At 51.0% G+C, this 15,061-nt stretch overlaps 1 protein-coding gene across 7 annotated transcripts in view; it reads right to left on the bottom strand.

The window, feature by feature from the left end:
* The window catches only part of Sv (paired box protein shaven), a 225,328-nt gene that overhangs the window by 22,394 nt on the left and 187,873 nt on the right, over positions 1-15,061 (bottom strand). For all 7 annotated transcript variants that reach the window (XM_077677139.1, XM_077677171.1, XM_077677163.1 and 4 more), the window contains 2 exons: positions 10,483-10,598; positions 8,703-8,952 (listed from right to left, as the gene is read on the bottom strand). In XM_077677139.1, the coding sequence (XP_077533265.1) occupies positions 8,703-8,952; positions 10,483-10,598 (366 nt within the window). The remainder of the gene's footprint in view (positions 1-8,702; positions 8,953-10,482; positions 10,599-15,061) is intronic.

Raw genomic sequence — 15,061 nt, 5'->3', positions numbered from 1 at the left:
AGCTCGGCATCGGCTGCAGGCGCGTGTGCTTATCATCACTCGCGGCTCGATCGTCACGGGAGCTTCCGATGGCAGCAAGACGTTCGCACGCCGAGCGCAACAAGCAGCCCCGGCCGGGATAAATGAGCCATTCTTGCTTACGGCCTCTCAGCGCAGGCCTCATTTATAATTGAGAAACCAGTCCCTCCATCCACGTCTTCCCAGTGGCCTGTAACGAACTTCATCAGCGTCTTCCCCCCTCTCCCCGAGTCAGTTTTCGCGTCGCAGGGAGGAATCGAACTGTGGCCGCTGAGCATGTACTCCGTATCAAATGCCCTTAGATGCGGATTTTTTGCCTTCGTATACTTGTTCAACTTTTTTTTTTTTTTCTCGTAACGTTGACTCCCGCTGCCTTTATGTATGGCGGAAATGGCACTCTCGTAGAATACGAAAACGCGGGATGGCCTTCTGTCTGCCCTTCGCCACCCCCGCACCCTTCTTTTTCTAAATTATCCTTCGATATTTCCAGGCATCAACAGGCGCTGTTATAAGAAAGGGGCTTCCAAAGCCAAATTGGTAATAAAGAGCGCGTACCCAGTTTCGGGGGGAAAAAAAAGAAAGGCGTGAAAAAAAACGAGGTGGCGTATACGAGGGCGAAGCTAGGGAAATAAGAGCGAACTCGCCGTAGTCGTGTTCTTATCTCAAAATTTCAGCAGGTTTTCGGGAATTAAAGAGGCTCAAGTCATTTGTTAGTGGCTCCTCTGAGCAAGGGCTCATAGTTCGCCGGGGCTGGGCTGCTGATAAACGGGTCGGTTCCTGATGACCTCTCCATTAGCTGGCGCTCTCTAAAGGGCTGCCGCTTGAGAACCCTTTGGGTGCCGAGTGCTGGGCCACCCTTTGCTGCTGCCTTCTTCGCTTTATCATCTCCCTCCACCCCCTCCTCCGAAGCCTCTATTCGCTCGACTTGGCTGTCCCGTTTCCACATCGTTCTTTTTTAAACGTTCAAAATTTCGAGAGGGAAATTTCGGTGCGCTGAAAGAGGATGAAATCTTAATTTTTATATCTTTCCCTTTTCTCTAAACCGTCAATCCTCTACACCTTCACGTGCTCATTGAGCATTTTTCATGGCCTTTTAATTCTGGCGCTGCTCTTGTGTTTAGTGTTCGCTCGCACAGAAAATTCATGAGTTATATTATTAGAGGTCGTGAAGTCAGGTTTGAACCTACTGATGCCACATTAATGAAAACTGACAGTAATACTTCATATTATACAAATGATGCCTATTTTATTGACGCGTGTGACAGTCGCAATCCAATTAATTAAAAAAGTATTTACCGACATCACCTCCGAAATTAAGCAGTTATAAAAATATCGCTCTGATCGTGAGCACCTATAGCAAATAATTCCTGCCCCCTGGTCAGAGAGCATAAACCTACGTTTCGCATCGATCTGCAAGAAGCCAATGAGCCGCTACAACGAACCCTAACTTCCTCATTTAATTTACATAACTTCTTAAGTTCGCTTCTTACAAGCTCTGAAGTTAATTCGTATTTATTGGCTTAACTCAAGAAGAAATTGACATGACCTTTAGAATTGTTTGTATCATGCCTTGGTTGCGACGTGAATGCAGTTCTCGGGTGTTTTATCATGTGCCCCAATAAAACAATATTTGGTATGAATTTGAGAACCGTATTTGCGGGAGTATAGCGACAGGATGATCAGCGAGCCAAGATTTGGCGCGAGTTCTTCCCATTCGCGCGACTGCGGCGTATATAATGCTGGAGCAGCCGTCAGTTCATTTTTTTTTTTAAATTGCGAATGTGGTTACTGTTACTGAGTGCAGTAAAAAAATTGAATTTTGAAAAACCCAACATGCACAGTGTGCGGACACTTTAGGAAACGGCGAAAAACTGTAGCAGTTGACCGAAAAACAAAGACGTTCGAGTGAAATTAATACCGGCGTTCGTTACAGATTACTAAGCGGCCTAATTCACCCGCAGCTCTCCAATACGGCGGGACTCATATTGCAGGTGCGTTGTCAACGCGTAAAGCTCCGACTGAGCTTTCTTTCTGATTAGTTCACTGGACCAGAGTTAAACGTGAATCTTGCCTACACTTTCTGTCCGGTTGCCTTCGTACACCTTACAGCCGGCCACATTTTTAACAGTTACACGCCAGCGTGGACCGGTCGGCATGCCAGCACCTAACCACGATATGAAGCATAGAAACCGACGAGAATGAGCGCTTGCTCAGGCAGCGCGCACGCCGAAAGGGGTCGTTGTGGCGTCAACGTTCTGTGTAGTACGGGTCTATTCTCGTTGTTTTCATGCTCCATGTCCTGGTTACGTGCTGGAATACTGACCGGTCCACGCTCGTGCAATACTGTTAAAAATGCGGGCCACTGTTCATAAATTCCGCGAAATCAAATAAAGTAGAATTCAAGCTTGAAGCACTGGGTGCACTGAGTTGTGGCTCGAGTCTCAAGCGGCGGTAGCTTTGTTTCCAATGAATACGGGATTTCTTTTTTTATTTTTCGTTCAAGTCGTTTGCATTAGCCAGCTTCCAAGAGGGAAAAAATGCAATTTTGATGGTTTATGGACTGAAGTTACATTTGAGCTAAGAAGAGGACCCCGTGGAGGACTACGAATCAATTTAGACCATTCGGGTACCTTAGCGTGCGCATAATCTTGACAAGTGCGCGTCTTCATTTTTCGGCCCCACGAAAAAAAAAAAAAATGGCGCTTCTTGCACTAGTGGTGCAAGGCTGGAGAAACTGGACAAACAGCGGAGCTGAGGGTCGACCCATCTTCTTCCGGTTTTGCTGTTTTGCTAGTCTTTGTTACGCTTTGCCAAGTTTTGTCAGGTTTTGCGATGTTCTTGCTAGGCTAGGCTAAGTGCTCAGGGTTGAGGCCAAGTTTAGCCGGATTTTACAAGGCTGTTCCAGTGTGTCCACCACACTGACAGCGGATCCAAGTTAGGGAAACAAGCTAGGTCGACCCCAGCTCCACTGTTTCTCCAACCTTGCACCAGTAGTGCAAGCTGCGCCATTTTTTTTTTTTTTTTGCATTTTAGTAGCCCGAGAAGACTATTTAAAATGGTATATTAATGGCTGCACATACGCATATGCCCCTTGTGCCCACACTCGAGCAGGTGCTAAAGCCGGCTTCACTGTTATAATACCCTATTTGCAGTGGTGCACCCTTTACAGGTGGCGCAGTTTTGTCTGCATTTTTTTGCTAACCAGGCTCTGGCTTCAACAGCTCCGCTGTTAAACGCCGACGCCGCTGCGGGATCGAACCCGGCTCCTCGAGTTCAGCAGTCTAGGGTTTCGGACATGACAGAACGACTGTCTGACCGGACAGTGTGTGCAGAGGGAAGAGCAGACTCCTCTGGCGGCGCGTGGTACGGGGGGGAGGGGGGGGGGGGAGGCATCTGTCGCTGGGGGTGATCCAATTAACTCGGCACACGAGCACCGTTCCAAAACACGGAGCCCTGCGTGGTCTCCCCGTCGGTGCACGGCCGGGCGCGCCACACGCTCCGTCGCGCCCCGAGAGCGCCAAAGGGGCGGCCCGCCGCTATCGTAGCCAGCACTGCGGCGCACGTGCCGCGTTTCCAAGATCGCGCGTGGTGCTCCTCTTGCGCCACCGAGCCTAGCTTCGCCACGCGCCCAAGAAACGACAACAACAAAACACGCGCTGTGTCGGGCAATGTCGATACGACTGCAACGCAGCTCTCGCGCGAGTCGTGCTTCCAACAGCTTGTGGCGCCACGGGTACCTTCGGGCTGCGGCGACATGAATAAAACTAAAAAAAAAAAGGGTAACAGCCCTGGCTCTGATCCCCAAGTTTGTTTACCCCTCCTATTTTTTCCCGTTTTCGTTCGTTTATTGCTCATTTGCAATCCCTCTTTGTCGTCAAGCGGCGATTAGTTCTGCGAGGGGCGGACAAAGTCTTTGCGAAATTCTTCCCACGGCAGAACTCTGCACCCGCCTTTTGTGTCGCGCACCGTTTTACGCCCCACTGCCCGGCGCACGCGTCTGCGCGCACATGCTTGGCCTCCCCGTTAGTGCTATCGCCGAACGCGCTGATTATCGAAAGGACGTCAGGGATGTCGCCGACGATAGTTGCGGTGAGACAGAGAGCAAACCGATTTCACACGCTTGACTACACGGCCATTGTGCCTACCATCCCGATCTGCGTTCGAACCGTCAATGACGCAGGAAGCGTGTCGTACGTGCGCAACAGTCAGCACGCCGAAACTCGCTAGCTAGTACCCGTTGCGCAGGGCCTACGCATGAATTCAACTAAGTACAGCTATTTTACATACACGCTGCACGCTCGTGTTATGGTGCCACTACGCTGGCATGACACTGTAGCTCTACGCGGTACGTTTGCTATCACTCTGCATCTCCTTTACGCTAGGTTTCGACTGTTGTCGCCACTGCGGTAATATCTTAAAATAATGGCGTCATTTGACGTCTCAGCCAACCGGACTGCGTGAAACGCCGTTTTTTTTTTACGTCCATAGCTCACGATATGGCTTTTACGTCGGTATACAGTCTGAACGTAGCATTACTCTGCATTCCTTGTATTCTACGCTTTCACTGTTCCGCGTTCAATTTCTTTTTTCGGCCCAAAATGCACATCGCACGCGCCGAATAAATAAATACTCCCAGCCCATTTCGTGTAAGTTCTCAAGCAGCCATCCGTAGTGATTTCGCTGCTCCCTGCTGCTGCGCCTAAACCCGCCAGGTTCGTTTCGCGGTCCCTCGTCAGAATGAAGTCCCCTCCGCAGTGAGATTTGAGGCGCGGGTACTCCTGAAGGGGCCGGTCTAGGAAAACACCGAGCCTAGCAAAATACTCGGCGGTGACGCATCCGTCTGGGTGTCCGGACTGTTAAAACTATGCTCTCCCGTGCAGGTCCGCAAACGAAACCGGAGCCGTCAAGTACCATTCGCAACAGAGACCATTTCGCTCTCCTCGCAAGTGCACGCTTTTAAAGCCTAATGGCCCCGTTGTTTTCATAAAGTGCGAGTTAGGAGAGTCAGCGTACGTGAACGCACGATTGGCCCGACTCCCGCCAGCGCGCGCCCGCAAAGCCGAGAGACTGAGCGAGGAAAGGTCCAAGTTCAAAAGACGGCACGGCACACTGACGAGGCAACCTTCCGGAAACGCTCTTCCCGAGGACCAGAGCGCGCAATGTGCTGCTGGCAGCGTTCTCGGCGGCTGCCGAGTTGGCCGACTATTTTGGTGGCAATCGGCTCAAACTTCGCGGAATCAGAGTCAGCGGCTGTGGTCCCAAAATGCGCGCGCAGAAGAGGATCAAATATTTACGTCTGGGCCGTGTTTTCTTACCAGGAACTCAGGGGTAAACAGATTCGCGCCCCGTGGTTCTCAATGACGCGGACAAAGCGTTATAAGCCTTTCTTTTCCTTCTTCCCTGTCCCCCCACCCACCGTAGTATACGAGGCGTGATCTCCGCGCTTCTAGTCCCGCGTGGCTCGGCCACAGGCATGCGATGCAGCGGGCGCGCACAACGTGGTTCGCTTATTTCTCCGCGCCCTAACCCGTCGCCCCCCTTTGGCCGTTTCGGACATGGTTAGACGGGACAGCACCATCCGTTTATCTGCCGCTTTCTTTTCCCCCTACAGCTTTCTCTGCCTTCGGCGAGATATGGGCACCGAATCGTATGCAGGAAATGGAAACGAGCTTGTTCGAGGAATTGGCAGTAAAGGGTTCGGGGACGAGTACTTCACTCGGCCCGAACAGCCCAGCCCGGGCGATCTCTGCATAGAAGCCGCGTTCATTCTTTCAGTTATACCAGTCACGAGGAAGACGGCGTGTCTTTTTCTTTTTTTAAAGCGGCCTGCTTTATATGGACTCATAGGCGATTCTCACTGTACGTGCTTGCTTTCATGTATACGGGCCGACACAGAGTTCAAACCGAGCTACTCGTCCGCACCGCTTTCCATAGCTATGAAAGAAGGAGAAGAGGGCATTATGATGCATTATGCACTACAGCTGCTCTCGTAATCAGTATTTCTTCTCTTCTTTTTTTTTTTTTTTTTTGAGGGGGGGGGGGGGGGGTTCTCAGAGGCCAGGGAGCGGCTCAATCGCTCCGACCTTTTCCTTCGCACCTGTTTATCTGATTTCTAGATAGCGCAGGATGGCCGCACTTTGTAGATTTCTCTTCGTTAGTATGGCATTTCAAATTCTCACGGAGCTGTAATTTTAAAGGACTAGCGATGTTTTCGGGCAATTAAAGCTGAGTCTATGATGACAGTTTACGCTATAGTTAAATTTTGGTTTGCTTGTAACAATGCATTGCAAGTACTGCGGAAAGAAATCAATGCAGTCGAAGGGAAATATTTGAGTACGGTGCCAGGTTTTAAGACGCACCGTTTTAAAACACATGTACTTCGTTTAAAACGTGTTCAAATCAGCACGAGATCCCAGGAACCAGGTGGACCCACTCACTGATTGCCGCACTGAACAAGTGCATACCAACAGAAGCTCAAGTTTAGACGTCGAAACTCCCAGTATTTACGGCGATGTCTATAGAACCTGCTCTTGAATTCAACGTACTCGTTATTAGAATTATTATTTGTACACGACGTGTAAAACATTGGACCTTCAAATATTTATCAGTGTCTGCGCCACATAGGTTTGAAAAGGCTTGAAAGTAAACTGGGCATAAATTCATTTCAGAGCAAGCAAGACTCACATTAGGAATTTTATATTATTGTTCTTTACAGCTTACAACCCGCTTCTCAAGCCGCCTCCACAAGGCGTAATAAAAAAAATAGAAAAATGAAACGAATCTGAACTTCTATGCAGACCTAATGCACAAATAATTCCCAAACCTGATGCATTATATTCATCCGACAGAACGAGAAAAGGCGTGCGTTACAATTGTTTCTCTCAGCCCCGGTTTCAAAGGCCCGGCTATATAAACTCCGGTGAAAATGTGTGTTTTGGAAAAGTCGAGGGAGACATTTTAACCAGGCCCGAACTATGTTTCGAACCAGTTGCAGGCTTTCAAGGTGCCTGTTGGCCTTTAATCTTCAGCGAGGCATGCCTGCGTGTGCTATATATGTGACATCTTTCGCGGTTTCCACAGCAGTTATGAAACATCGCGGACATTTGGAAGTCAAAAAGAACCTTCAACCGAGTCTTTGCGGCACTTTGCGGCTACAATTGTTTGCCAGCTTTAAAGTCTGAGCTGCTTATATACACAACTCCGTATTGGCCGCGTCAGAATGTGTGGTGGCGCGGACATCGAGACCGCGCTCGAACGTCCGCCTGTGCCGGGATGCGCGCGCAGTTAGTGGTCAAAAGTGACGAAGGAACACCGAGGAGAGCGAGTTAGTTAGTGAAAGTGGTGCTTCGATGCGACGAGGTCATGGGTGCAGAGAGTCCCGTCACCGCCCGGCAGAAAGTGGTGTGTGCGCGCTGTGCAGCATTACGCGCGCAGAAGCAGTGGTGGAGGACAGACACCGTTCCAGCGATCCGCACGGGAGACGGAAGAGGACAGACAGCGGTCCGTTGCCAGCGCTATAACACAACACAGCACAACACAAAGGGCACCGTCCCTGCACGTACTCGTCACGTTCGGTTATCTTTGTTGCACACCTCATTTTGGCGGTTAATTGATTCAACGACTAGCAGGGAAGGGCCGTTTGAGTTGTACTCGTCGACATTCGAACACAGATACACCAAAAAAAGATAGAGGGTGAGTGAGAGAGACAAGAGAAAGAAGAGCACTTCAAGCCAGAAGGAAGGTTCGTAGCGCCTTTCTTCTGCCGTGAAAATGGCATCGTGATGCCGGCAATACATAGTAGTGCAACTGTATATACGGGTCCTAATAAAACCGATGGCTTCGTGCTCTCAGACTGCACCATTACCCAGGTTACGCCGCGAGCTCTTGAACGCTCGGATACACTTCTAATGGCAATGGTTACGCATGCTCACAGTACAATTCATAGATCAGCCAAGCAGTGATTTGGATCGCGACATTCATTCTTTGTGAAGCAGAGCTAGCCTAATAGGAAAAGAGCCTACTATAAAATTTTTACATTTGTAAGAACCCGGTTCATTTTTCAGAAGCGGATGACTACCCTTTTTGGCGCGTTTTCATTATGTCTATTTTTTTATTACTCCTCAAAGGCGTTAAAAACGGTTACAATTATCACGTTAGATATATGTAAGGCGTGCGAACCAATCAATGTACACTGAACTGTAAATTTTGTTTAAAAAAAAAGTCACTAGAGCAGCGGCTTCTCAATATCAGGGAAAACCGGATATGTTTGCTAGGTATATTTTCGGACGGAGTAAATCCTGTTAATGGTGCAGCCTGACACGGACCATCTCCGTTAAACCTGAAGAGTCGTTGGTTGGTTTTCCTGGATTCTGATAACCACGGAACACAATGTACTTGTTTAAAGCTGCTTGTGAAAGTTCAAAAACAAACGCACAACTTTGGCGATTGTTTAACTGTACATTGTTTAAGCTTTAGAGTGGCTTGAAGGGCGAATTTAAAGATTAAATAAGTGCCCATCCAAGGCAGCCCATGCAGCCAGGCAGGAAAGAGTTCCTGTGGCCCAAAAAAAGGGTCTTCGGAATGTGGGTGTAACATTCCCTAGTTGCTTGCCCGACCAACCAACCGACGGCTCGCCCTTGCACAAACTCCGTGTTCTACGCAAGTGGGAATCGAGTTGGACTCACCGAGTGGCGGCGAGTAGACGGCCGTCGACTGCGAGTTGATGGTGGTCATTGCGACGTCGTAGTCGGCCTGCTGTTTCTCAGCCGAGGACACGACGGGGCTGAAGCCCTGCTCGAAAGGGCCTCCCTGAGGAGGCGGCGGCGCCGGCTGCGAGGCCTGCGACGTCAGGTGGTGGTACGGCGACCCGTTGCTCGTGGGCAAGTCCGCCATGCCGGCCTTCAGTTCGTCCTGCTTTGTCCACTTGGCCCACATCTGCACGTCGGCGAACATATCGCGGCGCGTGAGGACGGCACCAATTAAGAACGACTGGCTGGTCGTCGCGTTACCGGGACCGGGAAACGAACCTAACATGCGCTTTTGGCAATTAATCGCAGCGAACCGAACTATATCCTTAATTTATCCGGTGATACAAAGCGCCCTGGTGTATCCCCTACACTGGTATGAAAAGGGAAAAGAAGAAATCTCGTGCCTACATTTTCTGCCTCCATCGTGCATGTCTTAAAAAAATCCAGTCTTTTTCAGATCGCTTCAAGTTTGAGAGTGAATTGTAGTAGTTTTGTGCTATCACAACTTAGCAATGCGTCAATAGCTTCTCCGAGTGTCCATGCCACGTACGTAAAACAAAAATGGCCCACACAAAAAAAGGAGGTCTCTGCACCCTCCTGGGCGATATCCGTACACGCAATGCCGGAACCTCATCACACAGCGTTTCGGTAGCGAAGCCATGTAATCTTACGGTGCGAGAGATCATGGCTTTTCATTCGACCCCTCAGTGACAGGGGCCCACATAGCGAGATGATGATCGTGCCCCTTGCGGAGGGAATTGCATCCGCTCCTTCCCTTATGAGTGCAGTGAGGCTCACGAACCGGTTCCGATGAGGGCCAAATACGTGAAGGCAAGCCGAATATGCCTTATAAGTAACCCGGTACTGCTTTAAAAGATTCGCGCTTTTTTTCCCCCCTATATGAGTGTTCCTTTTGGTATGACATGGGCAGAAAAGTATTCAAACGAAAACAAGAAAGACACGGCACAAGAACATCGTGCCCGCTGGGAGACCCCTGTTGTGAGCTGCGCCACGAAATATATTGCGCGTGCGTATACAATAGCAACGTACACATGTGCACAGGCCAGACTCTATACCGATGATTAGTACCGTTGCTTATACACACGGCGGCAAATTTCGCGTTGCTGCTCACCCTACTACTTCAATAACCCTTTTTCAGAAGCCCAAAAATCTGTGGACTTTTATGAAAGAATACGTGTCCTTGTCGCGCGAGCTCAAGGATAGGATCTCAGAGAGCGAGTGGTGGTCCATGCAAACCACGCTACGTAGACTCTTTAAATCTCACTCAAGCTCTCGTAGAACCCTGCAGTGTCCGTCGCATACAATTGCGAACGAAGTCACAAATGCTCTCGCTCAGACAAATAGCCCGCTTAGCGCTACAGCTGCGACACAAGCCATTCTCGGGATAAGGCGCTGCGAAAAATGCGATCATGTAAGACTTGTTTGGAAAGAAGACGGTGCGGCAGTGGGAATGCGCTACCTATTCCCCCGTCAGCCGCTAAACTCTGGCCGAAACACACTGCAAGCGCCGGTGACTTGACTGGAAAAATTTGTCAAAAGTGGGGTACGATTGGCTTGCACCAAGCAGGACAAGCGAAGTGTGGCTCGAGGTTTTTAAAAACACCCTGCGCAGGCAACGTGCTTCGACCCGCCGACTTTGAGATATACGCGTGAGGCCTTTGCGTGGATCTGCGGGGCGTGTCGTGGGAATACTTACGTTCGGACTCAGGTTGGAATAGATTTGCTCGCCGTTGTACTGCGCCCTGGAGCGTTTAACTTCATCGTCGTGGATTCCGTGGTCACCGTTCATGTCTCGCGCCGAGTCGCCGTGCACTGCACAAAGCAAGTTCCGTGTTAGGACAAAAACAAATACGCGAACAACGAACGCAGTCGTCATTGACTCATTCTTACTTTTTTTCCAACCACGTCTCACCAGTAAAATATTATTCCAGCAGAATAACTAGGTATACCTAAATTCCACCAACAGATTTCAAATAGAGCCAAAGCCAGGGCACTGACGACTCCTACTGCACTGCGTGCCCCATTTGGTAAGCCGTATGGTCACATAAAGGTTGCACGACAAAAAAGAAATGTATGAGTTTGGAAATCCGCCACGACGGCTCAGTGGCTAAGCTGTTGTGCTGCGCAGTACGAGGTCGCAGGCTCAATACCGGGCCGGCGCGGCCGTTTAAATTTTCGTATTGAATCGGGAAATTGTGTTGAAACTTTGACGCCGGTTGGAAGCCCCCGGGGCGATATCTGAAATATTCCGGACGCCTCTACGGCGGGCCTCATGGCCCAGGTGTATCTTGGGCGCGTAAAACTCGCCTTCGATTACGGCGAGCGTGTGAGTGAACTCGTATTTTCTGCCCCTGGTGTATACGCATTCAAGGAGTAGCCAGCACTGAATTTTTTTACTGCGCAGCATGGAACCGCGAAGTATACTCAGTTTGTTAGCCACTGACATTTTCTTGAAATGGTAACACCAAAGCACGCGGTGGTTAGGCGCCAATGTTCTTCAACTTAGTGTGCTGTGTCTTGCCTCAATATACACAATCGATGTGTACAAGCCATCAATCTTTGTATGGAAGGCTGCAATACGAACGAAGTTTATGGGGACGAATACGTATACTGTCGTCTTGCGCAATTTACAAACACCGCCGGAAAAAAAGAGAAAAAGAACTGGTATGAGAGGGTTAAATGCGCTAATGTTTGCACTTGATTTATGTTCAAAAAGACGGAATGTGTCTAGGGAGAAAATTTATGGAAGGCGCAAGGGGGCGGGTGCTCGCATGTCAGATGGGGGATCAGTAATACTGTAGGAGTCATTTTCATTGCGAACCTAAGGTCACTTTCAAGAGCTCTATATCTTTGTCCAAATAGAAAATCAAATTGACACAACAAAAGTGTAACTAAAGACAGCTTTTAGGCACAAAGTGTGCCGCGAACGCAAGGGGAAAAAAAGACACGAAGATAACGTCGGCCCGCTAATGCATCCTACAAATGACGAACGATATCGGCGCCCGTACGCGTACGCAAAAGCGTGGAGCTGCAAAACGACGCCTGCGCAACGCACGAACACGCGGAGGGAGGTCGGAAACAAAAGAAGGCGGTCCACCACCACGTGCATCTGCGCATGCGCATGTCTAATCAGCCCTCGAACAGGCGCCGCGTTTACGCAGGGCAACGTGCACGCACGCGGCTAGGCGCGCGCGCGCGCGAGTCGGGAAGTTGCGCCCCCTGGGAACCTGGGCCGGAACTATTGGCGGCCTCTGATAAGCACCACGACCCCGGCCACTCTGGCCCTCTTGCTTTCTCTCGGGCGCGCTTCTCATCTCGCTCGTCCTCGCTTGTTTCCTCTTTCGCTTTTCCTTGCACGCATTTTACACCCATTACGTGCCGCCAGCTGACGGTTTTTATTTCGCCTCTTTTGGCGCCAGTTCATCCTCTGTCAGTAGCACGCGTTACACCGTAAAGACCTCGTTTGTCTCGTTTTTACCGCTCCGCGGCGTCCCATTCTGCTGCCGTTCTTCTCCGCGCTCTTGTCTCTTTTTTTTTCGCTCTGCGGCCCTGTTCGTATTTGGGCAAGAGCCGGGGTTTTGATTGCACGTCGTATACGGAGACGCTGTTTTAAATCACTATAGATGACGTTCGCGGCAGTGCCCCCACATCGAGCTGGGCCTGGTTTTGTCTCAGATTCCGGCCGCGAGAATGCGCAAACGATCCCGCCAAGTTTTACACGGGGCGAGCGAAGCCCGCAAATTTTTACCCGGTATTTCCCGCCCACTTTTGCGCCCCCGCTCCCGCTCCATTCTCACAGGGCCTGTTTCTCAAATCCGTCTCTCAGGTGTTTCTTTTTGCTGGCGCCATTGTTATCATTACAATCATTTATCCAGCCTTCGCCGACGTACCCTGGGGAACGTCATTTCATTCCTGCGGTGCGCGCAACGCCGATGGCGGCGCCAGGGCGCGCCGAAGCCGCTCAAGCGCGGAGCAGTAAAAGCGCGCGCACCGCCAAATTCATATCGCGCGCGCGCCAACCCTAGATGAAGAGCGATCGACGTGCCAACGCGGATACCAGAGCACGCGGCTTTGCCGATTTACGTTTCCTTCCGTCCTCCATTTTGCGCCCATGCCAGAGCGCCGCTTTGATTTGAAATGGAATTGGAGAGGAAAGTCCCTTGGCGAGGGCACCTTCTCTTTCTATTATTTTAGTGAAGCCGCGCATCGTTCGTCGTATTTGCCCCTCCTCTTTTTTTTAAACATGTATCATACTGCAGACAAAGAGGTATTACATTGGAAAGAGCCGGACGAAGAATACGTTCGGCTTTTACAATCAGAGCGCCGAGAAGCTAAGCCTGCCTTTCCAAAATTTCACTTCTGCAGGCATGAAGGGTATACGATCGGCACCCCGTTAGCAAGCTGATACGCGGCCTGTTCCGTGTTTCGTTCGCAACAGTGACAGCACAGGCGCAGCAAGGTATTCTTCAAGCGCTGCATACACTGAACGCTTTGAGGGTAATACGTAGTAATCTCAATCGCACTCGCTCAACTTATGCCCTACGTCTACAGCTGAGACGTAATAGGTCCGTGGTCACGTCCCAAACGTGACAAACCCTCTGGCCGCGTACCTGCCTGCTACACACAGGTCGTGACCAGAAGCTGTAAATAACTGAACGCATGTATGCATATCGTGAACATCACCATTTTCATCATCGTCGTCATCACACTCGTCTGGCATAGCGCTAGGCATATAGGCTCCACTGACATCGCCAACCACATTAGAGTTCGGCAGCAAGATGGGATCCTGAAATGCGGAAACCAACCACGCTCTCTCTCTCTTTGCACAACACAGTTTACTCTCTCTCTCTCTCTCTCTCTCTCTCTCTCTCTCTCTCTCTCTCTCTCTCTCTCTCTCTCTCTCTCTCTCTCTCTCTCTCTCTCTCTCTCTCTCTCTCTCTCTCTCTCTCTCTCTCTCTCAACATGCTTAGTAGATTTGTGAGCTCGAGCTTAGACATTTTCTCTCATGAGTAGCGTTTGTAACGCTATAGTATTAAACACACAATTATCTTTGCCGCTGCCGAGTGTAATGCGGCGGTTTTTTTTTTTCTTTTTTATACAAAACTGGCGACAATGGAGGCAGTAGGGGGCATAGGCTGCTGAGCAGTGTAAAGGCTCGGTCGGAGCCAGGCGCTCGACCTGGCTCGCAGGCGGCAGTGCACCAGCGCGTCCGCGAAGAGCGGCTGTGCAGCGAGTAGCGCGGCGGGTCCTTGAAGACGACGATCTCCTTCGGCCGAGCCTGATGTGTCCCAAATAGCAGCCGCGGGGCACAAAGCGACGCCGTTGTCGCCTACGCTCTTCAGGCCTCCGACAGGGAGGGGGGCTGTTTTCGTCGCACTCGGTTTGTGGAAGGGCGTCGCGCTTGCACTGACGCTCGCGCGCGAAAGGAGGAGCGTGTACGCGTCGGCTTCACTCGCTCAACTGCGGGGACCGAGAAGGAGGGCTTAATTCCGAACCTCGGATGAACACCTTCGAGGAAGGGGCTCCCACCAGGAGCGGCGCCCCCGAGGAACAACCAAGAAGAAGAAGGATCGGCATCTTTGCCGCACACTTCCCTCCTTTTGCGGGCCGCGCTTTCTGGCTCGCGCGTGTCGCACCCAGCCGCCGCCACACAACCACGCGGCAGTGGGACGAGTCGTTCAACCTCCATCTTCAGGGCGGATAGATGCGTGCCAACGCACGTGGGTCAAAACGCTGCAGTTTTGCCACTGAAGAGGACGCATAACGGCACGAATCACCGCGCCGCCAATATCTAAGTGAGACATACTCCGCCAAGTAGACTCATCGCTACAAGGCAAGGAATACGGCTTGGTTTTAACCTAGCGACTCCGGCCATGTGCTCTGACGCAGATATTCGGCGTGACGCGCCAACTGCGTGGCCTGAGTCGAGCTTGCGCGCAAGGGAAGAAGGGGAATGGCTGCACAGGGCGACGGGAGCAACGCCTCAACAGTTTTCTCCCACGGCCGGGTCTAGCCAGAAGCGTGACGGCAGCCAGATACTGCGGCGCATGCGCCGAGGTTTGATCGCACGCGCGTCCCGCGACGTTGAAACAGAAGCGCTGAGAGCGAACGCCAACCGTGCAGGCTGGGCGCGCGCCTTATCACCCCGCTTATGACACGACCCCGCGCTTCGAATTGGGCCAATTTCGCGCCTGTCTGAGCACGCCGGACGAGCCTCCGCGCAACCATCGTTCTTCGCGGCATTTCCCTCCACCGAGTCTATGCGTTATTACTGC

This window comes from Haemaphysalis longicornis, unplaced genomic scaffold, assembly GCF_048455015.1.
Source record: "Haemaphysalis longicornis isolate Haplotype H1 unplaced genomic scaffold, Haemaphysalis longicornis Haplotype H1 scaffold_1, whole genome shotgun sequence".
NCBI classification, from domain to species: domain Eukaryota; kingdom Metazoa; phylum Arthropoda; class Arachnida; order Ixodida; family Ixodidae; genus Haemaphysalis; species Haemaphysalis longicornis.
Note: the sequence above shows the minus strand (reverse complement) of the source record. Positions and strands in the feature narration are given on the sequence as shown.